The sequence below is a fragment of the Exophiala bonariae genome (genome assembly GCF_035927105.1).
Source record: "Exophiala bonariae strain CCFEE 5792 chromosome Unknown scaffold_32, whole genome shotgun sequence".
NCBI lineage: Eukaryota > Fungi > Ascomycota > Eurotiomycetes > Chaetothyriales > Herpotrichiellaceae > Exophiala > Exophiala bonariae.
In genome coordinates, this window is record NW_027042507.1 from 414,762 (window position 1) to 438,705 (window position 23,944).

Below are 23,944 nucleotides of genomic sequence, written 5' to 3' on the forward strand. Positions count from 1 at the left end.
TCTATTTAGCTCAATGTGTTGCGATCTGCCCCACCTAATTCCTTAGCTCTTTATCTCAAACCTATCTGAACGAATTTACTCAAGATTTACACACTAGCCATAGCTCTGGGCTGAGTTCAGCAGCATACACCAAACTATAAAGATGGCTAAATTGCTCGTAGTCATCGGCATTACGGGAAATCAGGTACTATGTTCCACGACCGGTGGAAACCGCGGAACAATGTTGATGATCCTTATCACAGGGCGGATCCGTTGCAAGGGTGTTTCTTGGGATCCCGGGTTGGAGGATACGAGGAGTCACTCGCAATATCTCACAACCAGCGGCCAAAGGATTTCAGGCACAAGGTGTCGAAATTGTGCAAGGAGATGTCAATGATGTGGAGACAATCAAAGCTGCCGTAGCCGGTGCCGACGTGGTGTTTGGGAACACTGTTTTCCCGGCAAACTTCATCAATCCTACCGATGAAGACTGGCAGAGACTGAAACCGGGTCAGACCCTGCGAGAGTGGTGCTACGAGTTGGAGTACAGTCAAGGTAAAAACATCGCCGATGCTGTGGCTACCGTCGATGGCTTACAGCTCTTTGTTTGGTCATCTCTCTCCGCAGCCAAAAAATGGAGTGATGGCAAATATCGTGGTGTTTATCATTTCGATTCCAAAGCTGACGTGGTCGACTACATCCACAACAAGCTACCAGAATTGGCCGAGAGAATGTCCATTCTACAAATGGGCCTGTTCATCGACAACTGGCGCTGGGGTCAAGCCGCAGTACCATGGTCCAAGGTGAGTACATCACGGAGTCATTGAGCTACCACTGAAGCACGATAGCAACCAGACGGTACTCTGCTTTTGAATGTGCCTGGTGATGGAGACATACCGATTCCTCTGGTTATTCCGTCTGACGCAGGCTACTACGTTCGAGCCATAGCCGAGGTTGGGCCAGGTAAGAACGTCCTTGCATTTAGCAAGCGTATTGCGTGGTCAGATTATGTCAATTTATGGAGTAAAATCACTGGAGTTCCTGCCAGCTTTGCGAAAACTACGGTCGCTGAGCATGCACAGCTCGCACCAGGCGGATACGGTGAAGAAATGGCCGAAATGTACGCGTATGCCCAAGATTTTGGGTATGATGGATCAGATCCATCCGTCATTTATGCACAAGATGTAAGTCATACTTTCTTGGTCTGATCACTCCACAAAAAGTTCACCCTTCCGCTCCTACGGTGATCTTCTGCAATTTTACAATGCTGATAAGTCCTAGCTCGGCGTTGATTTACATGAGGTTACCACTATTGAGGACTATATTAGACAGGCAGACTGGTCACCTCTTCTGAAATAATGATAATGGACGTACTACAAAGTATTTGGGCAAACTTTAACGCGTTATCGCCTTCAGAATAAGAGTAAGAACCGAAGGCTCTATAGTTATCAGCTACAAGAAGAGGGTGCTACAGCCTCAGCTTATTCTCACAAGAAAGTATAGTTATCCTATATATTTCCACTTAAGTTATAAATACGCCTCAACCTCGATTTCAACTCGATGCTGCTCTAAAGCTAACGTTTCAACTCCAACCATAGTCCATGTCGGCTGATGGCTAGGGCACCATCGGCGCATTTCTTTGAGCATAAGATCTACTGTTTCTTTTCGTGTATCCTTTAGGCCAACGTGGTATGATCTAAGTTGAAAAACCTTCTCCCAGCCATTTAACTTAGTCGTGGTTGAGGATGGTGACAATTTAACCGTGGCCTGTAGAATAATGTCGTTGATATTGGAGAATGTTTGGTGTATCTTCTCAGCAAGGGATGCTGGCATTTCACGCGTAATCGGATGGTCACCAGCTGCGCTAGGTCAGCTATATTGCACCTTACCGCAAGGGCTGTGCGACTTACTTGTTCCGGAGAGCTTTAAGCTACCATTATACGCTACTGCTTCATTAAAGTAGAGCGTTTGTCGTGCCCATTCTCCCTTTCCAGCACGCGAAAAGTATTGTAGTTGAGACATGAGGTTCAGAATTAAAGCCAGATATTTAGTCGTATGCTCCAAAGCCAGCAGAACATCTTATTTGAGGAACTGTTTCAATATGTTCTCATTTTATACACCTTTAGGTACAAAGAACGAGAGTACGCCTTAGTTCGGGTTGGTATATAGGGTTAGTAATCAAGACCACGTAGGATGGGCAAAAGGTATGCGGAACTATCCCTTATTTGATTATAAATATGGCGTACTGAAATAGCACTATTCCCTGTTTGATTAGGACTACTTCTTCGGCGAGTAGTAAGTAGAACTTTACTAAACACCACCCGAATCGCTAGCCATAAGGCACGGTAGTTAATGACCAAGCATAAACCAATATGTCTTACTGCAATTCAGGGAAGTAATCCAGCCCCGTAGACTATACGCTTACCTCACAAAGTCAGCGCGTGGAGCGATAAGCGGAAAAGGAAGTGCGATTCGAAGCCCTATGTTTTTATGCTTGAATTCTAATAACCTATCACTAGACTGTGTTAGTAAGTCAAGGAGCGTGCACGGATGCACCGGTGTTATGTGTTCGAGCAAAGAGCTAGATGAGGCTGGAGGTTATTCATGGACACCAATAGAATTAGGCCTGCAGTGCTTCTGGGAAGTGATATATAATATGTGTATACCTGAACTGCAATGACTCATAATACTTTCAGATAATCAATCTCGAAAAATGTTTGGTTTTAGAAGAATGCTGTATCCTCGTTATGCACCAGTGTCAGTGGAAGAAGAACAAGAAGTTGTGGAAACAACCGACAGCACTATTCCGAAAAGTCCAAGGAAGGTCGATCGACAAATTCCGTTACCCTTGGGAACTGGGGACTGCTTTGCTATTCATATTAAGTCTCGTTCTCATTGTAGATCGCATATTGACAAAAGGCTCGCGATCGTTCAACAACGGATTTGGTACTGAGCTAGGTGATTGACCATGTCCCCATATTCTGGAGAAAAGCATCTCCTAACTATATATCTAGGGCCAGCACGGTCTTCAATTGATGTTATCAGGGTAAAGTTTACTGGAGGGTTGGTCTACGACGGCAACGGGATTCTCCAGCGAAACATCGCCCCAGATGTTCCCCAGTACGTTGGGCTTCCGTCATCAGAAATAGATGATGCATGGGAAGCCTTTATCCATGGTATGTAGTACCACCAAGCGCAAGATTCGCCTGAGTGGAGAGAATTTTTGACATTCTGCTAAGGTCGCTACATCGCTCTTTACGGTCACACCGGGAGAGGTATAGGCGGCGGAATCATTCTGGACGCTGAACAAGGAGTCTATCGTGCTGGGTACAACGCCTCGCTCTCTGCACTGTTCACAGCTAATGATCAACCAGTATCGATGTTCTTCACACTTTACATTGTATTGTACATCATCCTTTGTACAATGGTACAAGTGTAGAGGCTTACTGACACTTATTGCACAACAAAATTCGAAAGGCGACGTATTTTGCCTACTATGGCGACGAGCGAGAGGGCAAAGACTACTGGAGGTTGCATGTCGATAAGTGTTCTAGCACCTAGACAGGTAGGGGTGATATTGCTCACATAAAGATTTTAGATCACTGTATAGATCATTTACGCCAGGTTGTGCAATGCGGCAGGGATCTGACAGCGCTACCCGTCATATGGGCTCCAGGCGCCAATCGATCTGTTCCCGACTTTGAACAGGTCCACACTTGTAGAGACTTCGCTAAATTGAGGCTCTGGGCAACAGAAACAAACGCTGAGAGTCTTGCACTCGCTCGCAAAATAAAACTCAGGATCATCGCTAGCAAATGTAAAGTAGCATCCTAGTGCCACGATACCCACGGTCCCCATCACCGCCGATAGTGTCTCGAGATCAAACCACTCAGAAGGTAACGCAATCCCATTGCGATCAAATCGCTGTGGTGTATAACCTCGAGAAAACTTGGACTTATAAAGGCTATATATGCATGCATGATGGCAACAAGTTTAGAGTAGCAGTAAGGAAAGCCGATGGGGAAACCATCGAAAGGACAAAGACTGTCGCGCTTTGTCGATTGCAATTTATCTTCTAGACTGTCCTGCAGGTTTGTCTGTTAATTGTTAAAGTCTTTTCCCGCGGTCGTTCTCTCATTCGCAAATATTCACAGGAACTTTAGACGGACTGTAACTAATACTCGCCCGAGCTCGTACCAAATAGTTTCTACATGAAGACCTGTTCTGCCTCCGCTCGACAAGTATCACCGTCAGATTCTCTATTGTTGATGAACGAGAAGAAGCGTGAAGCACACATCTTGTGGCCCTAGAGGCAGGCTGCAGCTAAGCCTCAATTCCCAAATAACTTCGTATCCTCCACTAGCTAAGATCTGGGGTTTCGGGCTGTCCTTTACAAGTATAAATTATCGCGATAGGCATACAAGGGAGGGTTATTGCGCACGAGAGAGTAGTTGTTCTGGTTAATACATATCGATCTTTCCAGCGCTTAGAAAAGCCATGAATTAGTGCTCGGCGACTATAGCATTCCTTTTCCCTTATGCGGTGAGTAACTATTCCGCGCCGCCGTGGACCCGTATTTCAAACTTTCTGTATCCCATTGCCGCCCAAACGTGTACAAGTTCCGAATCCGAATTCGACCATTGCTACGCCGTGACGATACTGCTGCCACGCCACTATTTGATTGCAATGGTGAGTATGTGATTGTTTAATCGCCTTTGCATTCACCCAAACCTCTGAGCTTCCTACTGTCGCCAGTCGACTGATTGCATCGATGTCGAGCCTCCACATAGATAAGCAGTGTGCAGCATGCAATTTTTCTGAAGTATACGCCACCGACACACCCAAGGACGCGATACTCTCTACAGACACGGCGACTGTCATGTTGAGATCGATATACCAAATAAATGGGGCCCCCCAGCCTAGATGAGCAAGTAGTGTCGAATTAGACAGGGCATCCTGATAAAGTACCTCGTTGTGGCATAAGCGTGGAATCCATACGTTGGAATAGATACCAAATACGCAGCCTCGACTTAAAGCGGATTGGCGGGATAACCCGCAAGACGTAACGTTGTCCTCGAACTTGTAAATTGAAGACGAGATAGTAATCTCCGGCCCTGTCTCGCTGTGTTGTTGCTTCGATAGGCTCAGACTGTTGCTTGATAATTCTGTGGTCGACACAAGAGTTACAACGGCGATTAAGGTTGCTACCAGAACCAAGGAGAGTGAATAAATCGACTATATGAAAAATTGAAACCCCGTATGATTGAAAAAATTGAGGATTGTGCTGTGCTTTTCATTCTCAGGATTCCCCAGAAGGTGGCCTTCCTCGTCTACAATATCCAGGGTGTGCATGGCCGAAAAGTACGTAATTGCTTCTAGCTTCAGAGGGGCGAGGAAATTTTAGTAGTGTTGATACACAGCTATCAGTTGCATGGCTTAGGAAAGCAAAAAGTGTTGGAAAAGCTATCGGCAGGCCTGGAAATGCTCACACTCTCATGTTGAGAGTTTGCCGAGTACAAGACCTGCAACATAGAGGCTGCTTCAATGAGGCTGAGATTCTACATTTTCCTCTCGGCCATTAATTCCGTCAGTATGTTTCGTATCGTCATACTGTTATAGGCAGTCAGCAATCCCTGCGCTACGAAGCTCGTCGACTTTTCGGTTTGCGTCCTTGTTGTGTCATTCGGACATATACGTTCTGCATACGTACGCTCCGTTATCACAAATCGCCGTTGCTCGTTGGCCGAGAAGCATAAAAAGTTCCGCTGCTGACCGAGTTTTTCATTCCCTCCTTTGGCCCTTATGACGTCAAAATACATTGAAGACCTTTGGGGAAGGGGGGAAAGGAAACTAGGGTTGATGAGCAGATTTGACGGGGAGGTCTAGTGGAGAAAGATTGAGTTTTCACAAAGCCCATGGTGCTTGAATCACAGCCAGCATTCCCTCATACACTAAAAGGCTATACATCGAGCGGAATTAGATCCGATCAAAAGCGGGTTTTCGGTTAAAGAGCAATCGGCTAATAGTAAACTCAGTTGGCCAGTTACACCCATTCCCAGAACGCCTAATTGAGCTCACATGAATGAAACACAGACTATAATCTACGGCAAGGCATGATCTCGGTATAGCACCAATGTAGCACTCCTACAGATTAGGCAGGGCGTCCCGACTGTCATTATCCTGGCAGTTGTAGAATGCTCGAAAGGCTTCTATCATATAAAGCTCTGCGCCAGACCATGTTGCTGCTTTGCGGACAAACTTGCGATTGAAACTGCCTACTCTACTACTACAATTAACATTTTATATTTGGCACACGTCACTAGTCGGAACAACAACAGTCTTGATGATGAAGCTGCTTGTCCTGCTGGCTTTAATTGTACCTGCCGCGACAGCAATGCCTAATGGGGAATGGGTTGGAGAAGAGAAGCGAGAGGCCCTCCCAGACTCGTTGGTGAGTGTTGAAGGTAAAGATTTTTGTTGGAACTGACTAGAGGTCTTGGAGGGATACATATTCGGCTCCTCCACCTGACCACTACTCTGTTCCAACTTGAAAGCCATATCTGTCGTCGACGGGCCTCGGTTTGGGTCTTTTTGGGATCGTGCAAACGACCGGGTTTTCCCCACACCCTTTTGGCGCATGCAGAGGTTATGTCATGTGAACCTACCGCCCTTCTTACAAAATCGGAACATTATGAAAGAGTACATGGACGGCGGTATGATTCGCTCAGAAGTGTAGACTGAAATATACATAAGCAATGCACAACGATTGACTAGCTCCCATAGCGAATCTATTCTTTCTTATACATTATCTAAATTTTCACTTCTACCTCTCTGAGAGGCGAAAAGAATGCGAAAGCCGAATGAACGCACGGTACAAGTTTTTGCTATACGACATTCAATTCTAGCCATGCTTTTTTTCAAGCGGAATATGCTTTTTCTACGTTTTTGGCACTAAATTATAGCTCTCTATGTTTATTTGATATGACGGCGCTATTAGGGATATGTTTGATATAAAGAGGAGACCTTCGAAGTGAGCAGACAAAGTCGTAAACTATCGTGACTTAATTAAATAGGCTGGGACTGGGCTCCGAAACATATCCTTCTGCTTCTGGGAACGTCACTTAACGAGGTGTAGTTGATTTTCCATCCATACTTAGACCAGCACTTTTAAAGCGCACCACGCATTACAGACTTAGCTATGTCAACAGCAACACTGCGGGACCGATCTTCGAATTCAATTTCGTCTTCGTTGACAGCACGGCTCCCTTCTAAGGTGACACGAGTTGCCGCTTCCGCTGCCAGTCCCCCTAAGCTTTCCGATTGATAAAAATTGGCTTGATTTGCACATAAACATTATACATTCTTTGAGTAAATGCAACAAGCACATCAACGTGGCCATGCCGCACGGAAGCTTCCAACGAGCATCTCTGCCAATTGAGAGCAAATCGCTGGGTCAGAATAAGGACGGCAGAAGCCGACAACATGTTGTAGGTACGTGCAATATTCGAAACTTGTGTTGGAGAATGGAGCACGCCTGGCGCCGATAACCCTCCACGAGTATTCGTTCCAAACACAACGCCATAACGGCTTTGCGATAAATAAACGGCATCAGCATTTGTAGGTATGTCGATAGTAAAGTTGCTGAGTTGCTCGACCATAACGTCATCTTCGAGGATTAGGAAAGGTCGAAAAGTGTCGTGCTGAAGGGCTTTCTCGATAACCAAACCATGACTGTAGGCGCATGCATATATCGGGTCATCAGGGAGGTGAATTCCTCGCACTGATTATACTTCTTTAAAACCGGTCCGGTTGAGAGCAGTCTCCACGACGTTTTTCGTCGTTGTAACCTTGGAGGCAGGCACTCCGATACCGGACTCAGGATGAATACCGGTATATCGAGAATGTTCTGAGAAAAGAAGTGATCCTGTGGATTTAAGAACCCATCAGATGGGAATCTTGCTTTGGACGCATACTTTTAACTATAATTGAAAAGTGTAGATGTCTCCTTGCTCGCGCGAATTATAGAAATTAGAATTACTCCAAGAATGATGTACCAAGAGTTTGGGAACATTGTAGCTATCTGGTACGACTAATACTGGATTGCGGTCATTAGAAAGGGAGGTCTATCTACAAGAAAAATCACGAGTTACTTTGATCTGTAAGCTTCGCGAATACAAATTTCCGTTCATAAAACGAGTCGCCGTTCATAAAACGTGTCGCCGTTCACGAAACGCAATCAAGTCTAATAACATCACTTGCGAAACGCCCTGGAAACAAGGCAATTCAAAAACAATCCTCTTTGTGGAATTTCAGCCACAAGGTTCAACTAAAACAAGTTCAGAAGCAGACAGCGTAATTTGAGAGTGCTTAGGTCTAGTGCTAGGTCGCAGATTACAGGGTAATGTGTTTTATGGCAAGCAAAGGCTGGGAGCAATGATAATCTAGCTAGCGGCGAGACTCTTTCCCTACATAAGCATGCAAGCGTTAGTAATGACCTACATAGACGACTTCGTCGTCTGCTGATTACTTTCCGGATGTGAGGGGTCTTCGATCGCATTTCCGGGCGCCCGAGAGTAGGCCAGGCACAATTTCAGCTACGGACGCTAATGCCACTTAAATACTATAAGAATCTAACAACGTTCGTTTGCATGAGCTCGTATATGCATAGAGATAGCTATAAAAGGCGGATCGAAAAGTCCAAATACGGAGCTTCATTGCTGGAAAGCAGGATCAATTACTACACGCGACTATAGAAGCACTGGCCTGGACTAGATGAGCGCGGACACTCGCAGTCGTGACGGCTGCTGGACTTGTCGGCTAAGGAAGAAGAAGTGCGATGAGTTGCACCCAAGCTGTTTCAAATGCCAGAGTTTAGGTTTAGATTGCTTTGGGTATGGAGGGAAACCCGACTGGATGGATGAGGGTGCCGCCCAGGAAGCCCGCCTTGCAGCAGTAAGGGTAAAGGTAGCCGATGCTGTTCGGCAACGGCGTATTCAGCGATAAAAACAAGCAGAGAAACGACTACCGAGCAGAAAAGTGACCAGTGGGCGAGACATGACTTCACTAGATCTACCTAACTCATCAAATGTGACAAACGATGATACTGGCCACAATCTACGGATTCACTACCAAAAGTCCCGGGAAACACAACAGAGAAAGTACCTCGATCATGCGGGTAATCAAAATCTTATGGGATTGTTACCAAGGGAACATAAAGGATATCTCGCCACTAGTCCATTGCGGTTTCACAAATCGCGATCCAATGCTTTCCGAGCTATCGACTTGAAAGCACTTCCAGTCACAAGCTTTCACGAAACAAGACTCTTTGTGTACTATGTTGAAGAGGTCTTCAATTGGCAATTCCAGCTACAACAGTCTTCAAGAAAGGTCATGCAAACGAGCTGGATTGTATGGCTGATCAATCAATCGAGAGCTCTGTATCTTGCAACGATGGCACTAAGTGCGTCACATAAGCGGTTATTGTCCACTCCTAGGGCCAACAATCTCAATCCTGACGCTCACGAGGTGCTGCGGCGATGCGATCTGGCCATCGCCACGTTACACCATACACTGAGCACAAGCCAAGTTGCGCAAAGGTCGGAATGCGATTGGCATGATACTAGCACGCTGTTATGCACCGTGATGTTTCTTTGTTTCAATGTGAGTATAGATTGGCCCAAGCGATGCAACGTACTCACCTATAAGGAAAAGGTCCTCGATGGAGATGACAAGGGTTGGCAGATGCATTTACGAGCTGCTTTGTCTCTGATATCTTCTCCTGTCCGACAAAAAGCTTTCCTGCTTCATGTTTCATCAATAGATGGGTACAGAGCTGACACAAGTCGGGAGATGTTGGCCTCTATCAGCAGGCAACCTATAACTCTAGAGGACACGTTATCTAAAGCCTTGATAGGTGTAGTCATGTGGCGGGATGCACTTTCAGGCCTGAATACTTCATACACCTCCATCCTTCATAAGGACTATCGAGTTCTGTTATCCGATTCAGAAATCTATACCGACCTAGAAAGTCTTGTTGCCTGCAAAACTTGGGTGATCGTTATTCTTTTGGATATTTGGTCACTTCGAGACCTCAAAAGAGCAGCCAGCACCTCAAGCAAACTCAGCCATTGGAACCTAGATCGTGGAGCAGAGCTCATCAGATTGAGATTGACGGAGAAAATGAACGTTCTGTCTCAGATCATCGCTGAACAGGACAGTCGAACGTTCGATAACTTCAATTCGACTACCCTGACGCTGAAGTCACCTGATCGTGATGTGCATATTATCACGTATGTATTCGCCTGCTCTCTTTCGAACTTACTGGAAGTCACAGTTTCAGGATACCACCCTCACCTTACCGAGGTAAGGTGTCAAGTAGCGCGGACCATTTCAACTCTTCAGGCTAGGCTATGCCCAAGCCTAGTAAAAGCGCAGGCCTGGCCGATATGTACATTAGGTTTCATGGCAGAGCAACATCACCACCAATTCTTTGCAAACCTACTTGATTCTTTGCAGTCACATATCACCATAAATTTATCAAACGTTCTTAGAGTTCTCCAAAGGTGCTGGACCTTGAGAGAAGTAGATTCAGGATCTCCTGACGGTATAAGTTGGATAGAGGCGATGAATAGCCTTGATATAGACATATTGCTGATCTAATCGATATCTTACTAGTGTACACTAGTACTCCTATCTAAAAGGACTCGAACAATGCAATCATCTTAAGTTAGGGTTGAACAACGTTAACAAGTAAATTTTCTATTTTTTATCTATTATAAGAGATTAAGTAAGAGACGTTCTATCAATCGGCACTACTTACGTCTTAATAGCTCTTTCCTATTTTAAGATATTTATTATTCTACTCGTTATATTATTCCCTTATTCTTTACCTCACCAATTAGATCTGTGACTATTTAGAGGTGCTGAACCGTCGCAACTCGGCCCGAGGCGGGTATGATACAGTGGTCAGAGCCCCGAGGGGCTCTGACCAGGCTTCCCATTGCTGAATCGGGTAAATTTAGCGCTCTGAAGCTTTCTCTGATGCTTAAGTACGTTAATCTCCTGCTTACGTTCTCACAGTAATCAGACGACCTCGGGAGAGATGCACGCAGAGTCGATCCATGAGACATAAAAAGTCATCATCGTGTCTTCAATTTGGAGGCTCATCGCCTTCCACTCGCTATTGAGAAGACATCCCATGCCATTACAGGCCCCCGAACCAATGAATCGACATGTTATAGCAGCAATTGGACTGGTTGCTGCGTCTTTCTGCTATTACTTCCTGTCGTCCTTCATATCTTGCCGTCGGCATGCTCGAAGGGCAAGAGCACTCGGCTGTTTACCAACAACTCAACGACCACACAGATTCCCGCTGGGTCTCGATCTGGTTTGGGCTCTAATACAAGCCGATAGAGACCACATTGTGCCGACCCATCTGCTTGATGTGTACCATGAGCTCGGGGACAAGGCGACTTGGGTTCAGAATGCCTTTGGGTCCACTGCGTATTTCACGGCTGATCCTCTCAACATCAAAGCCTTACTTGCCACTCAATTTCAGGACTTCGAGCTTGGATCTCAGCGGCGTGGAACCTTCTTCCCGATGCTGGGCAATGGTATCTTCACCGCGGACGGCAAGGCGTGGTACGTTTACGGAATTCCTGGAGCGGGAGCAAGGCCGAACAATCCTATCCGATGGAGTTTGACTGACGCGCAAGCAGGGAGCATTCTCGTGCCCTGTTGCGACCTCAATTTGCTCGCCAACAAGTAGCTGATCTACAGCTGGAAGAGGCCCACGTCCAAGACCTATTCAGACACCTCCCGGCTGGTGATGGCGGCTGGACTGAATGCGTCGACCTCGTTCCATTGTTCTTTCGATTGACACTCGACTCGGCTACGGAGTTTCTTTTTGGTCAGAGTGTTGGCTCGCAGATTGCGGCGCTCCCCAGCCACGAAAGTAAAAGCCAAGTAGTTGGAAGTCTAGATTGGAGCTCTTTTGGACTTGCCTTTGACCTAGGCACAAAGGCCTTGGGAGAACGAGGACGGCTTGCCGACTTGTACTTCCTCTACAACCCGAAATATTTCAGGGAGAGCTGTAAAGCGGTGCACAAGTTTGCCGACTACTATGTCAACCTAGCGCTCACAAACGACACTTCTCCTACAGGCGCCGAACACAAAGACACTGGAAAAGAATGGGAGAAAGACCGATATATCTTCTTGAACGAACTCCTTAAACACACCCGAGACCCGATCGAGCTCAGGAGCCAGCTGCTAAATATTCTACTCGCAGGGCGTGATACAACGGCGGGACTTCTTGGATTCACTTTCCTCCTACTGGCTCGACATCCCGATATCTATAAGAAACTTCGAGCGGTCATCGTCAACGACTTTGGCTCGTACCAGAGACCGAAGAATCTGACCTTTGAAAGCCTTAAGGCATGCACGTATCTCCACCATATCTTGTCCGAAACCCTCCGCTTATGCCCCATGGTCCCATTCAACTCCCGCCAAGCGACTAAAGACACCACAATTGCACGAGGTGGGGGTTCAGATGGCAACTCACCCGTATATATCAAAAAGGGCGAGGAGGTAAATTATTCCGTGCACATCATGCATCATCGAGCCGATATCTGGGGGCCCGACGTGGAGAAGTTCAAGCCAGACCGGTGGATCGGCCGCAAACCTGGCTGGGAGTTCTTGCCCTTCAATGGGGGACCGAGGATCTGTCTGGGACAGCAATTCGCACTGACCGAGGCGGCTTATGTCGTTGTCCGCATGCTCCAGCGGTACGATCGTATCCAGACCAATGAGACGGACCCGATTATGAGATACCAGTATAGCTTGACTACCTCGCCTTTGAAAGTACCTGTACGGCTGCATGAAGCTGTTGTGTAGTGGATAAATTCTATGGTGTACGCGAGGATTATGGCAGCGGTATCTTTGTTGGGTGACGGGTTCAGGAGGAAATTCAAAAACCTTCTCCTGGAAGAGGAAGCATGCGTACGGTGCGGTGAGGTGGGATAACAAGATCCTCACCCAGGGTTTAATTCGACCTGAATATGCTAGTTTGACTGTGTACTATGTTCCTGGCGACCACATACTCCTTTTTATCGTCTTCCTATTCCGTTGATAGACGATGACATTGCTGGAAGGTCAGCGTCCTCCCTTACATCGCCCTTGCAACTCAGGAAGGTGTTTACATGGTCTGAAGGTAATGAAAATCTTTCAAATTTCTGAGATTTATAGAGAGCTCAACTCCAACATTTGTATTTCATAGCCGTCGTTGCACCGTCGCTACCCATAGCCCGTCGACTTCAACACACCCCTCTCCTACACTATTCTCCAGCAAGCCGCTGAGCAAGTATTTCCTCCCCTCCCTCTTCTCCAGCCAGGCCTTGGCGATCACCGTGCCCGGAGTCCTAACCGGCCGACGAAAGCTGACGTTGAGTCTGGCTGTGTACAGCTCTTCTCGAGATGACGAGCTTGTGGCTCGATAAAGCTCGACAACCATTGCCAGTGCCTCGTCCATCAGTGTACACAATAGTCCGCCATGAGCAGTGTCACGAAAGCCATTCACACCGGACTCCAGGCGAAACAAGATGAGAACGTCCGGGCATTCCACGCCGGACGTCGTGGTCATCAATGAGCCTGATCCCTCACTCGGCGAGCTCGTTCCGGGTGGGGGAAAAGTGATGTTTGATACCAGTGCCAGCCAGTTTTTGATTGTGTCGTTGGTCTGGAGAGTCTTGCCCAAGAATTCGTCTTCCTTGTCAGTGATTGCAACCCGGGCGGCTGTGACAATGGGGGTGTAACGAGGATCATCGAGCCACTTCTTGGTCGAAGACTCGGACCTGAAGAAGTCTAGCTCTTGGGGGCTCACTTTGGCTGCGCGGAGGTTTGCGTAATAGTCGTTGCTGCGCTAGTCGGCCATAGTGGGAGAGAAGAAACAAAACGTTTTATTGCGCCTCTGTGATTGCCGTGCAGATGAGTAAAGTTGAGGAATTAGGAGCCGAAGTCATAAACTCATGAAGGATGCCAGGTTGAATGATCCAGTCTAGATCCCTGGTCGAGAAGTTTATAGTCGGAAGCAGTATCGCGCCATCGTTTCAGCTAAGAGGCTGGGCTCGAAGAAGTGGGAGATTCGGTTTGTCGGTCTATTAATTTCGGCTCGCTCATCAACGCCCTCCCATTGACTAGAGAGGGGTCTCAGAAGTACCTCTCGATTGGAATCCAGTCAACATGGGCACCAAAGGGATTGTCAGGACAGAGAAGGGCCGACACAGGGCACCGAGGCCTTGCCATCTGCTTGCTTGTTGTGTATTTTAGTGGTTGACCGGGGGGTTAGTGGTTAACGAGTTCCGGATGACGGCTAATTATCCAGATTGGGCGAGAGCCTAGAGGGGCTTCATTGGAAATCCCCTGTCGCATCAAAGGGCCCCGAATCCCGGTATCGTGTAGACGAAGCTCAGCCCGGGACTTGAAAGGGTACAATAATCAGCCGAGGTGTGTGATATCAGGCCGTATAACCGACTACCATACCAAGACCTTTTTGGCTAGGTTGACGCCCGTCACATGTGAGGCTGGAAGCTCATTAGAACTAGTTAGTCCTCCACGGGTTTGAGAACTGTAGCATTCACTGTCTTCGTTTTGATTCTAGAGAGCCAACTATAGAACGTACGCAGTACGTATTTAACCGCTCTTCACACGCCTGTCCGGTTGGATCAGATCTACCATCGGTGGCTTACCTTCGATTAAGTGGCCTCCAGATTTGATTCTCCAAAACACAATCGCAAATTGAATACACATCCCCCCAAAAATCAAAATGGGGGAATCAGCTCCGATCCCAGGAATACCACGGATTCACGTATCAGCGGGCGCGGACAAGATACTCAAAATTGTCCAAAAACATGGAGGAGTCATAATCAGCGAATTTCTGAGCCGGGCCGAAGTCTCCTCCTTAGACGACGACCTCGTCAAAGGCTTCGCCACGATTCAGCCGGGATCCAAGTTCGACAATGAGGATTACAAGGACTTTCACGGGCGACAGACCAAGCGACTCACCAATGTCGTGACTCACAGCGAGGTGTTTCGGCACAATCTCCTGGACAAGAACCTGATTTACGAGATTCTCGACCGGGTCTTTGAATACACCAACAAGGCCTACTGGATGGCCGCCGCTCAAGCGATCGAGATTGGTCCCGGAAATAAACCTCAGCCGTTGCACCGCGACCAAAGTCAATACCGGGTCTTCGATATCTGGGGCCGAGATGCACCGGAGGCGTCGGTTAACTTTTTGATCGCCACCACCCGCTTTACAGACGAGAACGGGGCGACTCGCGTGGTGCCCGGGTCTCACGCCTGGCCGGACTATAAGGAGACAGGGAGCCACGAAGACACCATCCCTGCCGAGATGGAGGCAGGAGACTGTCTGTTCATCAGTGGAAAGATTGTCCACGGCGGAGGATCGAACAGGACGGCGGAGGAGCTTCGTCGTTGCCTGGCATTCACTTTCGCGGCCGGATATCTGACGCCGGAAGAAGCCTTCCCCTTTCAGATTCGCAAGGACATTGCAAAGACTATGTCGACGCGTGCGCAGAGGTCGATTGGCTTTAGATCCGTCTATCCGGCCCCGCATGGAGCAGGGCTTTGGATGCACGACTTCTCGGAGCTTGCAGACTACATTGGAATGGACGATTAGAGAGTGTTCATCATTGGGTCCCGTGAAGTTAGAGAGAACTGGGGCCATCTTGGTCCGACAAACTCCGATGGACCACTCTAGAGTCTCGCGTCTGTTCTCGCAACTCTCTGCTCTTGGCCCACGACCCTGAAACCGGTCAACCAGTCCCCGTGCATGATTATTCCACAATCATTTCGAGTCAAGAGACTGGACCTAAAGACCTTGTTCCTTCGCTTGTTATACTGTTGTGAGCTAGTCAAGTGTCAGCTCCCAGACAACATAATCGGTAGCAGTGTGAGATAGGCCTAAAGCATATCTTCTGGGTCCTAGGATAATTAAGTAAGCGTAAGCCTCAGCCTCCAAGGGCTCACCAATTCCAGAGCCTTGATCGAACAGAGAAAGGCAACTTTATTTCTTAACCCTATCCCTTTTGATAGAACCCCCACCGTTGAACATAATACTTCTCAGATGAACAGCTAATGAAGGACAAGATATATAGAGGCGGGTGGACCAGTAAGAAAGCCCCCCACTTTATCCACCTAGGTTTATCACGCACAGAGCGAGAGAATCCAGCCGCTTCGATGCGCGTAAATGTCCTCTTTGGGTCTAAATCCGAACTGTCAAGTTCAGTTAAACTCGTGTTCGAACTCAAAGACAACCTTAGGACCCGTTGACATGGCTAGTCCGTCTAGCTGACTCCGGAATATCAATAGAACACCAAAATATCTCCTCTGTATTTTTCTCATGGGAACAATGTTGATCAAGTATCTGAGCCGACACGATGTCATCTGCCACGGCCAAAGTTGGTTAGCCCAACACTCCATGAGTGCGGGCGTGCACGGCTGCTTCGATTCCCAGAAGCAAATCAGCCGGGGGCAGATATGACAGATTAAAGCGAAAGGAGGAAAAGGTACAAATATCGACTTCTGTACAGACCGCGATCAGGCTGTTTAGGCCTCTGTGCTTTCCTCTACCAAAACTAACCCCTACAAGACCCCCCAAGAAAGAGACCATTCAATCCGAGGCATAACGCACGTGCACCGGACAAAATGACCATGACCGACCACTCATCCACAAACAATGCGAGCGAACAGAAATCCGAGTCCATGGCCACCGCCCTGGGGGCCGAATCCGTCGACCAGGACGAAGCTGTCGGCGAGCATGAACTGCTCCGGCCCAAGGTGCACTTTCGTTTCTGGCAAACCCTGGGCTTGAATTTCTCTCTCACCTGCACAGCCATGGCGATCGGGGCCTATCTGTCCCTGATCCAAGGACTGGGCGGATTCCCCTACTTCTTTTGGTGCTTTGTCTTCGCCGGGAGTTTCCAGCTCCTGCTAGGCGTCACCGTCGCTGAGCTAGCCTCGGCCATGCCTCACTCATCGGGTTAGCACCCCTTTTCTTCCTCCCGTGAATCCATCCGTTTCGAAATGACCAGTGGTCAAATTACTGACATTAGACCCTACTGATTCCAGGTCCTGCATATTGGGTCAAAGTCTTGAGTCCTCCCAAGTACTCGCAATTCCTCGAGTATCTTGTCGGCTGGCTCACCATCTGCGTCTACTGGTTCATTACCACCGGCAATACACTCTACCTGGCTGAGACCACTGTCGGCTGGGTGGAAGCCTGTTACCTGGACTACACGGCAACGCAGTGGCAGATCTACCTGGTCTCGGTGGCATGGGCCGTCCTACTGGCAGCCATGAACCTGCCCGGCCCATTCAAGCTGCTGCCTCATCTCATGTCGGCTGGGATTGTACTCATCAACTGTTCCTGGATCTTCATTCTCATCGCGATGCTGAGCCGAGTCGAGAACAAAAACAGCGCCAAAACGGCTTTTGTCGACGTGATCAACGAGTCCGGTTGGTCGTCTAACGGCGTTGTCTTCTTCCTGGCCATCTTACCGGGCATCCTCTCCGTCAGTGGCTTCGATGCCGTCACGCACATCACGGATGAGGTGCCCAACCCGAAAAAAGATATTCCACAGGTCATCCTCGCCTCGACCGGCCTGAGTGCGGTGACCGGCCTTGCCATGGTCATCATGTATGCCTTTTGCACCGTCAACCCGGAGGTGCTGCTGGCGCCCTACGCCAATCAGCCCATCATCAACGTGCTGCAGGACGGTCTGCGGTCGGACGCGCTCTTCCACGTGGCCATGACAGCCTACCTCGTCACCATGTACATCGCCAGCGTGGCCGCCTTCACCGGCTGGAATCGACTGTACTGGTCCTTTTCGCGCGCCAACGGCCTACCCTGGTCCCGATTCACGGCCAAGCTCTCCGGCAACGACCGCATCCCCGTCTACGCCGTCATAGCCAACCTGGTCATGGTCGTCGTCCTGGACGCGCTCGGAATCCCCTCCCTGACGGCCCTCAACGCCATCTTTGGATCGTCCTCCATCTGTGCCCTGACCTCCTATTCGCTGTCCCTGTTCCTCGCAATCCGACGAGGACGAGGGTTCCTGAACCCGGACAGATGGCTGAATCTTGGCCAGGCAGGCTTGCCCATGCAGTGTATCGCCTTGGTTTGGGCTGTCTTTGCCAGTGTCTGGCTGTGTTTCCCGCTCTACCTGCCCGTCACGCCGGAGTACATGAACTGGAGTTCCGTCATCATGACTGGCATTGCCCTTTTCGCCACGGTCTATTATCTAGTGTTCCATAAGCACATTGCCGCCCACGATTTTTACGCTTAACGGGGCTGATAGGTAGGTGGTTGATGGCCGGGGGGTTTCCTTGCCCAATGAACATGCGCCGTTAGACGACGGGGTGGATTTAACTAAACCTGCCGTCTTTGTATTTGTGGTCAAGGAGCCGTCCAGTAGGTAATGTCAGATGCCAAATAGCACATATACCAATTAACAACGTGCCCTGTGTCCAATCTAAAGAAAATCTCGCACATACTTATGGCTCTTTGTAATGCGAGACCATAAGGGGTGGAATAAGCCGAAGTCATTTTAGCATGGTCGAAGAAGATGGAGGCATTCCTTAAGCTCCAGCCTGGGCCGTTGGCTGTGTGTAGCATGATGCCATGCACATCAACAAAGTAAACTTGACTACAAACCCGTGGAGCCAGCAGATCTGGTCACCAGTGACTAGACCATATTGATTAATCGCATCAACTTCGAGGGACATCCACGTCTCTCTCTCACCGTCAACGTGGGGGAGGCACTGGGGGCCAGGGCCAGACATTTTGTCCGTCGTAGCCTTTACCTCGGTATTGTATCTTTCCAGAGGCAAACCTTCTCTTGGGGACCTAGACCTATTTAAGGTATTTTGGCGCGTTGGAGCCACCACTCCTCGATTTGGAAAATCATGCCTAGGCAGCAGTGCGAGTTCGACATATGTTGGCAAGTACATAGGCAGAGGACAAAATATGACCATCCAAGAACACTTGGTTGCGCGGCAGTCTTAGTTCAAGACACCTCACCATCGCATTCAACCAACCCATAACATCTCACGGCTTTGAAACCATGGCTCTCCCTCTGCCCCTCGACGGCAAATGTGCCATTGTCACGGGGGCATCCCGAGGTTCGTGACCATACGGAGTATGCTCCAATATGTCTGGAACTGTCTCTTTTTAATAGAAGTGCGTCTTTAGTCCTAACCCCCCATCTCCCAGGTATCGGTGCCGAGATAGCACGCGAGCTGGCTCGCCAGGGAGCCTCAGTCCTCATCACATATGCGCGATCCGCTGGAGAAGCGAACACGGTGGTTGAGGAACTCGAAAAGATCCGGAAGCAAATCGGGGATATGGAAAAGTGCGGTGCAAAATTCAAGGCCGTCCAAGCCGACGCAGCGAAAGCGACCGAGGCAGCCGAGAAGACCATCGCCGCCGCCACTGCCTTGTTCGTAGAAGAAGGTCCTTCCGGCGGTGATGGTAGTATTTGTGGTGGGATCGACATCATAGTCAACAATGCCGCCAACGGCGAAGACCTCGACCTCTCAGCCGTCACGGCCGAGACGTTCGACGCCTGCTTCCACCCCAACGTCCTGTTCCCGCTGTTGCTCGTCAAGTTGAGCAAGCCGATACTGAGGAACAAGGCACGGATTGTCAACATCAGCTCTGCAGGGGCGAGAATCGGTTGGTCTTCACCCTCTTCTACAGACCGCTGGCTTCCCTTTTGGTTGCCCTTTCAGGTGCCCTTGAGAATACCTGACGTAAAGTAGCCTATCAATCGGCCATCATGTACGGAGCCTCAAAAGCAGCTCTTGAAAGTGTCACCAAGAGTCTGGCCCAGGAACTAGGTATGCCTTGCCCCCACTCTTCTTTTGGAAAATCGGTTGATTGAACATCTCCAGGCCATGCTTATGAGGCCACAGTCAACGCAGTCAATCCCGGCCCAGTCAGGACACAAATGTGAGTTCACCAGAAACCCTTAGCCCAACGTTTTTGTCACCGCTGAAAACTGGAAATGACAACTGATCAAACCTCCTGGACAGGTGGTCCGAGGTCCCGAACTCGGAGCAACTCGAGGAGATCCTGAGCCAGCGAACGCTCGCATCCCCGCGGATAGGCGAGGTGGCGGACGTCGCGCCCATTGTTGCCTTCCTCTGTCAGGAACAGTCCAGATGGGTGTCGGCTAGCGTGGTCAATGCTAATGGGGGAATGTTGCCAGTCTGACAAGGTCATCACTTTATCTAGAGACAAAGGATACAAGACTTGGTACAGAGACCAACTCGTAACTTTTGGGTGATTGTCATTATGATCATCATCGTCGTCGTCATCATCATCGTCTTTTTGTTTCGAGTCTGTCCATTGTAGTGGTTTCGAATCATGTCACAGATCCGCATAGTGGTGATCCTACTAGCCGATGAAAAGGCCGCTGTTGTTTTCCCTTGTGTACCTTTCGAGGCCGACAGGGCCGAAAACACCTTCTCCTTCGGATTGGCGCCCCCACATCCACATCAGAGCCTTACACGCTCTTCCCTGAATGCCCGACTTGTAGCTTTGTTGGTTGAGGTAGGACAGCAGCCGATCCTTGTCTTGTTGCTCCCGCAGGCAGGACCCCAAGATCACCAGGGGCCAGAAGGATGTCACGGCCACCGTCATGGCTTTTACGCTCTCGAAGAGGGACAAGGCGTCTGCGACAATGGGCTTCAGCGTCATGTACAGCAGATGACGATCCGTGTCCTCGCAGAGGTAAGAAGCGTGCAAGAAGGCCAGAAGCGCATTTTGGTAAATCAGCGTCACCTTGACCGATGCTTCGACCTCGGGGAGCGGTTGGGCTAGGCTGTGGTCCTGCCAGGCCATGATATCGGCGGCCAGGCGGCGGTACAAGAGGTCGACCCCGAGGCAGCGGCGGTCTTCCTTGGTCGAGTTGCGGATTAGAAGGCCGAATAGGGCGACCTCGGGCATCAGGGTGAACAGGTCACACGCAGCCACCATGATGTAGCCAAAGGTGCTGTAGCCGCGCAGGGAGCGGTAAAACTGCAAGGATTCGATGTTTGCGTAAATGTCAACCTCTTCGGCCGAATATTGAAAGGTGATCATGCTCGAATAGTAGGTGTAGACCTCGAAAAGAACGCCGTAGATCTCCGAGTACTGGTGCGCGGAGGCGTGTCCCTGCGCGATCTTAACCAGCTCCCGGGTCGCCCGAAGGTGCGATCGAAGATAATTACGTGGGTTCCCTAGGAGTGACTGATGGTGGAAGGTGATTAGCTAGGAAACCATTGAGCCTCCCCCAACTCCCAAACCCAGGAAAGACCACATACCTCTTGGTGACAGAGCAGTATGGCCGCGCTGAGCAATCGGACAACCTCTTCACCCGTTTCCGGCGGCCAGTGCCCCTGCCCGAGCGCCGCTCGTAGTTGGACCAGGGTCTCGTGTGTGTGGTGTGTTCCAGCGTGGGCAGAGCATACATGACGGCCATGCGACTGCCACTGAACGCCAATAGTGCACTCCATATGAGATTGTCCGACTGGGAGAGCTGCAGCACCAGCCGAACGAAGGGATCATTTCCGGGCAGACGACCGCTCATGCCTTTGCTGCCTTCCAGCACAAAGAATTCGAGAAGTCGCCAGGAAAAGTCCTGGCTTTTGGAGAAGGGTGTGGCCATGCCTGTTGGGCTGAGTCCGAAGAGAGGCCTCAGTTCAGGTGCCACGTCATGTCGCCGGCTGACAACATGATCTGAAGAAGACTTGTTGGTGCCATTGTGGTTTCGAGTTGCTGTTGATGAGGGGTTTGGGGAGTTCCGCGGTGCCTTCCCTCGAGCTTTGGGCGTTCGAAGAAAATCTTTGACAGAGATCGAGGCCGCCTCGATGATTTGGAAAGACGGCCAATCGCAACTAGTCTGGAGTTTGGCACAACTGAAACAGGTCGGTTTCCTTTCATCGCATTTCTTGCGGCGGTATCGACAGGTCAGGCAGCCGCTTTTAGTCCGTATCTTTCGCGCCGGCAGATGCTGATGGGTAGAGTGAGGTTCGTTGGGTGAGGTCATTTCATAAGGAGAACCTGCGAGCGTCGACGATGTGTAAACGGATACAATGGCAAGTTATGCCCGAGATTGAGAAAGCCGAGGTTTCGCAGGTAGCAGCAGGATGTCTTGGGCGGTGTTAAGATCATGCCTAGAACAGACGAAACGTGTGGGCACCCACTGACGCCCACGAAGTTAGGGATGCGGAGACAGTCTAACTTGGCAATCAACCTCGGGCTTGATATTCCTGCGGAGCACGGCGAAACAGCTTTGAATGAGCAGTCTGATCGATTCTACTTGGTTGGTTGATCTCTCGTTACTGTCACGGATTAGTAGCATTAGGCAAGTAGACCGAGTAATCCTTTGCAATTCCAGTCTTGGCAGGTTCGCCGCGTGTACCCCTGTACACTTCCTTTCCTCCAACCTACCAGTCTCATACTGCTAACTTCCCACTCGCCACTATCTGTCTATCACTATCTCCAGAACCATCTCCTAGCCGTATCATTACTATCTTGGGGTTTTCCAGCAGTGTGACAGTTTAAAATCTGAAGTACAATCTACTGAAGTTTGTTCACCAAACCCTAACCCTCTCTCCTGCACTTACCCTGAGTTCTGACCGACCAGTGACTGATCTCTCACGAATCTCTCTTAAAGCCTCCCTGCTCTCAAGCGCCTCCGACCTCCTCCTATTTGCTGGCGTTGCCAGTCCAAAAGCTGTACCCCGCTCTGGAGTAGTGGGCCTCGGCACTGACGCGCCCCAGGCGGTCTCAATGGTTCATCCGCTGTTGCGTTGCGTTTTAAGCCTCGGGCACTTCGGCCCTTGCAGCTCCGTAGCAGGACGAGTTGATTAGGCCAATTACTGCCGGGTGTCGACTGGGACGAGCTTATCAGGCTTATCACTCCTACGCGGGCCCTTTTGGACAGGTCCCTCATGCCTATCAGTGCATACCAAGGTAGGCATTGATAAGCTTAACTGGAGTCGAATCAAGTCGAATTAAGCCGAACAGCACTTCAGATAGCGTTGTCTTGATTGATCCAAAGTTCAATAGTGACTTTTGCCCCCAGCACGAGACTTGACTGTCAACAAGGCCTATGAGATCCGCTGCGATTGCGGCGGTCCTTCGTCCCTATCTAGAGGCGGAGCCCAACACTCCAATATTCTTCTCCCTTCACGACGATGGAAGAATGTATGCATACAGGTTCATCTCGATGATGGCGCCACCCCATAGACCTGCCACAGCGACCCCAGTCTGTGCAGGTCGATTCTCACCTAAGTAAGTTCCCATGGCCTCGCGCAACGCCCCAATGTACTCGTCGTCGAGTCCAGGGTGGAAGAGGATCCATTGATAAACATTTTTCCATCCATCTTTGCATCCTGCCTCGCGGAGGGTTTTATCGGCATTGGAAAATGCCTCAAGGATCTGTTCACGCTTGTCTGGCGATAAACTGCCGTCTTCTCGGAAGCCGCATTGTCCCGCAGTGGCGACGAGTTGGACACCGACGGGCAAGACGACGGCCTGCGACAGGTGTAGGGTGTTGCTGATCTCAGTTAGAGCCCCTGCGGGGTCGAAGGCTCGAAGGCCGTCATAGGTGAAGGAACTCTTGGTGTACTCGGGCATGGTGATGGGTGCTTGCTTGGCTTCAGGGCTGTTGATAACCGGGCAGGATTGGCAATGGCCTTGAAGGTAAGGAAGAGAGATGAGGACGCTTTATGTGCTTCAGCCTCTGGCATCCACTCCGTAGTCCACCAATAGTATAGATAATCGAGTTAATTGCTATATGAAACGTTGGCCATGGCCATGCCCACGACTTATGGAAAGCCTGAAGGGCCCCCCAGTCAACACTGGGGAAAACGCCCATATACTATAACAGCCGGACAATGG

The 23,944-nt window shown here is 49.5% G+C and overlaps 9 protein-coding genes across 9 annotated transcripts; 6 read left to right on the plus strand and 3 right to left on the minus strand.

Moving 5' to 3' along the window:
• Positions 1-142: 142 nt before the first annotated feature.
• Positions 143-1,338, plus strand: LTR84_008651 (uncharacterized protein; the record flags this gene model as incomplete). Its single annotated transcript, XM_064852196.1, has 4 exons — positions 143-184; positions 243-782; positions 828-1,163; positions 1,261-1,338. 4 exons carry the CDS (start codon positions 143-145, stop codon positions 1,336-1,338), a joined length of 996 nt encoding a protein of 331 aa, XP_064701793.1.
• An 8,490-nt stretch (positions 1,339-9,828) lies between these two features.
• Positions 9,829-10,824, plus strand: LTR84_008652 (uncharacterized protein; the record flags this gene model as incomplete). Its single annotated transcript, XM_064852197.1, has 3 exons — positions 9,829-10,268; positions 10,403-10,426; positions 10,809-10,824. The coding sequence occupies 3 exons, from the start codon at positions 9,829-9,831 to the stop codon at positions 10,822-10,824; spliced, it is 480 nt and encodes a 159-aa protein (XP_064701794.1).
• A 352-nt stretch (positions 10,825-11,176) lies between these two features.
• On the plus strand, positions 11,177-12,870 carry LTR84_008653 (uncharacterized protein; the record flags this gene model as incomplete). The annotated part of the gene is made up of 2 exons (XM_064852198.1): positions 11,177-11,619; positions 11,697-12,870. The coding sequence occupies 2 exons, from the start codon at positions 11,177-11,179 to the stop codon at positions 12,868-12,870; spliced, it is 1,617 nt and encodes a 538-aa protein (XP_064701795.1).
• Positions 12,871-13,246: 376 nt separating this feature from the next.
• Positions 13,247-14,002, minus strand: LTR84_008654 (uncharacterized protein; the record flags this gene model as incomplete). The annotated part of the gene is made up of 2 exons (XM_064852199.1): positions 13,247-13,860; positions 13,999-14,002. 2 exons carry the CDS (start codon positions 14,000-14,002, stop codon positions 13,247-13,249), a joined length of 618 nt encoding a protein of 205 aa, XP_064701796.1.
• A 795-nt stretch (positions 14,003-14,797) lies between these two features.
• Positions 14,798-15,673, plus strand: LTR84_008655 (uncharacterized protein; the record flags this gene model as incomplete). Its single annotated transcript, XM_064852200.1, has 1 exon — positions 14,798-15,673. One exon carries the CDS (start codon positions 14,798-14,800, stop codon positions 15,671-15,673), a length of 876 nt encoding a protein of 291 aa, XP_064701797.1.
• Positions 15,674-16,701: 1,028 nt separating this feature from the next.
• LTR84_008656 (uncharacterized protein) lies at positions 16,702-18,341 on the plus strand (the record flags this gene model as incomplete). Its single annotated transcript, XM_064852201.1, has 2 exons — positions 16,702-17,035; positions 17,125-18,341. The coding sequence occupies 2 exons, from the start codon at positions 16,702-16,704 to the stop codon at positions 18,339-18,341; spliced, it is 1,551 nt and encodes a 516-aa protein (XP_064701798.1).
• Positions 18,342-19,118: 777 nt separating this feature from the next.
• LTR84_008657 (uncharacterized protein) lies at positions 19,119-20,269 on the plus strand (the record flags this gene model as incomplete). Its single annotated transcript, XM_064852202.1, has 5 exons — positions 19,119-19,176; positions 19,268-19,729; positions 19,816-19,893; positions 19,948-20,005; positions 20,089-20,269. 5 exons carry the CDS (start codon positions 19,119-19,121, stop codon positions 20,267-20,269), a joined length of 837 nt encoding a protein of 278 aa, XP_064701799.1.
• A 183-nt stretch (positions 20,270-20,452) lies between these two features.
• Positions 20,453-21,704, minus strand: LTR84_008658 (uncharacterized protein; the record flags this gene model as incomplete). The annotated part of the gene is made up of 2 exons (XM_064852203.1): positions 20,453-21,286; positions 21,414-21,704. The coding sequence occupies 2 exons, from the start codon at positions 21,702-21,704 to the stop codon at positions 20,453-20,455; spliced, it is 1,125 nt and encodes a 374-aa protein (XP_064701800.1).
• A 1,526-nt stretch (positions 21,705-23,230) lies between these two features.
• On the minus strand, positions 23,231-23,680 carry LTR84_008659 (uncharacterized protein; the record flags this gene model as incomplete). Its single annotated transcript, XM_064852204.1, has 1 exon — positions 23,231-23,680. The coding sequence occupies one exon, from the start codon at positions 23,678-23,680 to the stop codon at positions 23,231-23,233; it is 450 nt and encodes a 149-aa protein (XP_064701801.1).
• Positions 23,681-23,944: the final 264 nt, after the last annotated feature.